We start from the raw sequence: 6,095 nt of genomic DNA on the forward strand, positions 1-6,095 counted from the left end.
GAGGCGGAGAAGCCGAGCAGCACCCCACAACAAGGCCGTGATTTAGCAGCAGTCATAAGGGGGGGGGAGAGAAGCGATCTGGGACATTTTCCTCTCCAGGGCAGAAGGGGAGAGGAGACCGCAGACCGAGGTCGCGGCCCTCCGAGGCAGAGCGCTGCTCCTGTGCGTGCGCCCCTGGCGGACCTGCTGGCAGCAAGACACGCCCGGCCCCGCCGGGGAGACGCAAGCTGGTCGGCTAACTCACCCGGGCCACTGGCGCAGCGGCGCAGCGGCGGGAACTTTAGGCACGCAGACGGGGCGGGGCTGGCCCGGAGGAGCAGGAGCGGGCACTCCGGCGCCAAAAGACCCCACTGCCCCCGGGGGAGGCTGAGCACCTTCCTGGAAATTTCGGGGGAGGCTGACGCCCCCCCGCCCCCCCGCAGATTACGCCTATGGGGACAGCCATGCTTTAGGAGACTGAATAGAAGCCGTACTTTGAGATACAGCCATGCTTTAAGGAAATTCAGGGGAAACCATGGAGACACAGCCATTCTTTGCAAGTGTTTGAAGAAAGCCATTATAGGAGACAAATGTGTTTCAGAACAGCAAGTAGGCTTTAACATCCACAAGCTCATGGACTGAAGAGAAATGACCAATCATCTGTATAAGAAGGTAACAGACCAGGAACCATTAAGTTATATTTGCCTATTTCTTTAACATCACAGAGATAAGTTTAGATTTAGGGAAAGAGGTTGCTGTTGTACATATCTGATATTTCTATGCTCAAATGTAGTAGTCCTAAGCTTTTCAACGGTACGTATTTTCTGTGTATCAATTGTATGCTATATTCTTTAAGATAAGTTTTTTTCTGATATTGAAGTCATTTGGGTCTCTGCAACTACAAAGAAAGACCCAAGCTTTGGACTCATGTGTACCAACATTAAGAGAGCTTGCATAGTTGGAAATATCTCTAACTAGTGAAATTTCCAAGTTTTTGGGAGCTGAGAGAGGAAGATGATATTGATACTTTTAAAGGGAGTGTGGCCCAGGCCTTCAGACTTCAATTGTAGCTGAAGCCTGTGGTGGCTGTGGAATGAGGAGGTCAACTCACCAATGAGGTCTCAGCTTAAGACCGGGTTTGATTCCCCACTCCTCCACTTGCACCTGCTGATGTGACCTTGGGTCAGTCACAAGCTCTGGCACAGCTGTCCTTGAAAAAGAGCAGTGTGTGTCAGAGTTCTCTCAGCCCCACCCACCTCACAGGGTATCTGTTGTGGGGAGGGGAAGGGAAAGGAGTTTGTAAGCCGCTCTGAGACTCCAAGTGAAGAGTGGGGTATAAATCCAATCTCTTCTCTTCTTCTCTAAAAACAAGGGCCTAAGGGGTCATTTTACCACATGGTGTATCTTTGGTTTTGTTTCCTTGCAGGTTTTAAAATGTACACTTAATAAGTCTAATCAGTGTGGATGCACAGTTCTCTTCCTGATTGTCTATTTGTTTTCAGTGTGTGGGACACCCCTCTTCCATTCAATTTATTTGTTTAACAGACAGCAAAGGGGGGGGGGAGAGGGACTTCAGAGAGTTTAATTCCATTTCAAAGGAGCACCAAAGAAGTATGTGTTTTACTAAAAGTAACATTCAAGTCAAGTCATTTAGTCAGGATAGCACAATCAAGCATTTTGCATGCCATTTGAGATCTAGTAGGTATGTCACAACACACCAATTTATTCCATATTGCCAACAAAACTGTTTCTTCATTAAATATATTTTAATATTAAATATTAATATTAAATATATACTATTTGTGTTCTGATAACTGTTTTGACAATGCCCTTGGACTAGTCAGCACACTGAATTTCATTGATTTTTCTTTTCTCAGCATTGGAGCGCTTGTTGGCTTGTCAGTCGCAGCAGTGGTCCTGCTGGCTTTTATCATCACTGTGTGTGTTCTCTGTTACTTGTTTATCGGAACGAAGCCACGCAGCAAACTGGATACAGGCTTAAACTTAAGCTTACAGACAGCAGGTAAAATATCTCTTTATCCAGTAGGGAATATACAGACATGCCCTCAGTTGAAAATAAAGCAGTAGAACTGGTGTGATCCCTTGGAGCCTCCCAAGAACAAATGGTTCATGCTGTACTTACACTTGGTTGTGGTTTTAGAGTCAGATGGATTAAAGGAAGAAGAAGCAACCTTTAAAGTCATCAAGGGATATGCTCTAGGAGAACAAAGATCCTGTTGGGCCATAACACAGTCACTCAGCACAGCTGTCATTATGGTAAGAAAATCACAGCCCAGCAATAAAGGTTTCCATGTTGTTTGAGAGGGAGAGAAAGGGGTTGTTGTACTGCTTTTTAGAGTACATACATCTGGCTTGGGAAGAGTTGGCATCTCCTTCAAGATGTCCATGAACCAATTCCCACAGACATAAACTGATCATGTTTCAAGTTGAAGGAGGGTAGTAGAAATGGTTGTTGGGTTTTTTGCTTCCTTTACCTAGTAGAGAAGGTAAGCATGGTTTGCAGGAAACCACAGCAGCTTCCACACCATTCCAAACAGCATTAATGTAGCAAAACCAAGCTCAGGTTCCAGAGACAAAGTACTTAGAGTTTAGAGGTGGATAGTCTGGGAATCCTGAGTACATGGTGAGAAACAGGAATTTATTCTTTGGTACTGAGACATCGGATCACCCTGCCAACAAACGTCTGTATGGTCAAAGTAATGTATGGCTGTGTTGGAGCATAAGGAAGGCCGAGTACTGAAGAATAGATGCTTTTTAATTATTATGCTGGATAAAACTCTCGAGAGCCCCTTGGACTGCAAGGAGATCAAATCAGTCAATCCTAAAAGAAATCAACCCTGACTGTTCCCTGGAAGACCAGATACTAAAGCTGAAGCTCAAATACTTTGGCCACCAAATGAGAAGGAAGCACTCACTGGAGAAGACCTTGATGTTGGGAATGATTGAAGGTAAAATAAGAAGGGGATGACAAAGGATGAGATGGTTAGTGTTATCAATGCAACGAATATGAAGTTGGGCAGACTCTGGAAAACAACGGAAGACAGGAGGGCCTGGTGTGATATGGTCCGTGGGGTCATGAAGAGTTGGATTCAACTGTGTGACTGAACTACAACAACAGTTTTCAAAGCATCTGCTTTTGCAGAATGAGAAAGACCGAGCAGTCAGTCTGGAAACTATCTGTGAACAAGCCTGAAGTGCAGATAGAAATAATGACAGTAGCCCTATCAATAGAGACAGTGGAAATGTCACTTGCTTCCCTTGCTCGAAAGCCAGTCGAATCTGACTCTAGGGTTGTGGTGCTCATCTCCATTTCAAAGCTGAAGAGCCAGCGCTGTCCAAAGACATTTCCATGGTCATGTGTCCGGCATGACTAAACATGTTTGCTTCCCAAAGCAGCCCACATAAAAGTGATAACAATTTTGGCTGTGTTTTTATTCTTCACTTTAATTTCCAGTGATTTGTAAATGACCATTTCCTAAGTTGTCCTTGCCACGTTTAAATAAGCTAACTTACTTTCCTTTGAGATGTCATGATTGGGTTGGGCAGAAATGAGCTCACAAACAAATTCATGATTAATTTTGGCTGGTTTGTGGCTCACAAACTTGTCTCTGTTCAATCAAATTTTTTACCAAGCTTCAAAGCAACATAACTTGGAGAACATGTAGAGCAGAATCAGGGGGACGTCCCCTATGAGTTTGATGTCTCTAGCTTGTACAGGGTCTGTTTTGTATACTCCTGAACCTCTTCAACCTTCTCCTGTCATTTCCCCAGAAAGTACTTTCCTGGGGGCATCTTCTTTGGGGGGCTGTAACTCAAACCCTCTAAATCCAAATATCAGCAAACTTGGAAGGCAGGTAGATGAGAGTCAGACAGAGATTCCCTGCGAGTTTGGTATCTCTAGTATGTGGGGGAGGGTTCTACTGTGTCACAAACCTCACAAACTGAACCAATTTGTTTGGCACCTAAAAGTTTCTGACAGTTTGTGGCTCACAGGCCAAACATGCCATGAATCACATTTTCTCAGTTCATGCCCATCCCTAGTCATGATCCACACAAGTTTTTCCTTTTCTTCTATAAGGTAGTGAGATTTAGCATGCTTATATATTACTGCCAGCAGGGGTCATTTCATAGAAAAAAAGGTGCAGTAGCTCATTAGCATAACTTATTTGCATATGCCACACACCCTGACATCACTGGAAGTGTGGCAGAAGGCAACACCCACCGCTCAGGCTCCACTGGACTGTTTTGGATTGCTAGCTATTGGGGGGACACACGCAGATCTCCCCTCACAGAAGAGGGAGAGCTTGTACCTGAAGGCGGGCCGGGGAGTGGGGGCTCTGCAACTTACTTGGCTGCTTCTTGCTCCTTGTGGCCCGACTGAGGACTGCTGAGCGCAGGGGGCGGGGCTTGTTGCATGTGCCCGCCCCCTGGGCTCCTTACTGCCAGAGCTCCGCTCCTGTGCGCTCCCACAGGAAATGACCCCTGACTGCCAGTATCAATCTGTTTGTTTAGCGGAGCAAGCAGTTGGACTTTAAAAAGATAGCCTCATTACCACTGATGAAGAAATGCTAACAAAGTAAAACATACTGAGGGCCTGTGGACTAGTCAACGTATGAAATTTTATCAAAAGGCAATGTCTTCCTACTTAGGGATCTCAAACTGACAGGTCAGGTTTTTGCTTTTGTTTTGGGGAATTCTTGCCATTTAAAGATGACTCATAAAGTATTTGTATTCTGTCCCAACTCCCTAGAGTTCCCCCCCCCCCAAAAAAAATTTTTTTAGGTAATACATATTAACTCCCTCTTCATGATATTTTAATTGACCGGGAAAATTCAGATGTACAGGGATAAAAGGAGACCAAATTCTGTTTTTGCAACCTTTGCATGATTATACTGCAAGCCATTGCAGTTACTCCAGTCTAAATTCATTGAAATCAATAGCCTGAGACAGGACTAACTGTACTGGATTGTTACTTACCTCCCTATGAACAGGGTATTACTGTCTCCTCCCATACTATCCATCCTGTCATTTAAGACCTGCCTCTCAAGCCCTGCTCTCTCTGCCCCTGCCTTCAGAGGTGAGGTGGGTGGCAGCTAGAAACAAGACATTTTCTGTGGTGGTACCTCTCCTCTGGAGCACCCTCCCCCTTGAGGCTCACCAGGAGCCTATTTGGCTTTCTTTTAGACATCAGGCAAAAACACATCTTTTAACCAAGACTTTTGATTAGTGGACTTATCCTAGCAGCTTTTTAATGGTCTGCTTTTGTTTTATGGATCGTTCTATGTCTAATGGTTTGTTTTTAATATTGTGATGCAGTTTTAAGTAGAAGCCACCTCAAGCAGGACTCTGCAGAGACAGTACAGAAATATCATAAATAAATGCTGCACCATCTTATATTTCTGAGCCATTTACAAGGACAGCCTCGTGTAGTTTCCATAATCTGCCCTGGAGACATGGGAGATAGTTATCAAATCCCTGAGCCTAGGCTTGGCCACAAGCTGTGATCTGACATATTGCGGTGTTAGTGACCAGTAGTGACATATTGCAGTGTTAGTGACCAGCAGTGGCATCAGCCCCAGGAAAATATTTAGGTTATGATTCTGGTTAGACAATGCTAGGGTAGCCCTGTCCTCTCCAAAGCATGCAGATGCCCAACTGTATCATGTTCATCTTGTCTGGATTCAGTTGCAATCTGTACACTCCTAGTGACTTCAGTGAGCTCTGAGTTGGGCACATCGTCAGTGTTCTTCCGCCATGTGTAAATCTACTGTTTGCTACTGAGTTATCAAAAATGCTCTTCAAAGATCAAATATTCCCAAATTCTTAGTAACATTTACATTATATGTTACATTTTTGATAGCAATTAGAACTTCCTTATAAAAACTGGACTATTTTGTCTCATTTTATTTATTATTTATTCATGAAATTTATACCCTACCTTGCTGCCCTTGTCAGGGCCACTAAGGCAGCTAACAGATTAAAAATATACATAATAAAAACACATCTTAAAAACCATTAAAACCAAACAAAAACATCATTAATACAATTAAACCTAAGTTAAAATACACATACACATTTTAAAAAGTGTGCATGCA

General features: G+C 43.9%; 1 protein-coding gene across 1 annotated transcript in view; it reads left to right on the plus strand.

Annotated features, from left to right (window-relative positions):
* The window catches only part of FAM159A (family with sequence similarity 159 member A), a 28,019-nt gene extending 23,484 nt beyond the window's left edge, over window positions 1-4,535 (plus strand). The window contains exons 2-3 of the mRNA XM_015423278.1: window positions 1,857-2,003; window positions 4,466-4,535. Coding sequence (XP_015278764.1) covers window positions 1,857-2,003; window positions 4,466-4,535 — 217 coding nt within the window. The remainder of the gene's footprint in view (window positions 1-1,856; window positions 2,004-4,465) is intronic.
* The last annotated feature ends 1,560 nt before the right edge of the window (window positions 4,536-6,095 follow it).

This window comes from Gekko japonicus, unplaced genomic scaffold (assembly GCF_001447785.1).
Source record: "Gekko japonicus isolate JY-2015 unplaced genomic scaffold, Gekko_japonicus_V1.1 scaffold1079, whole genome shotgun sequence".
NCBI lineage: Eukaryota > Metazoa > Chordata > Lepidosauria > Squamata > Gekkonidae > Gekko > Gekko japonicus.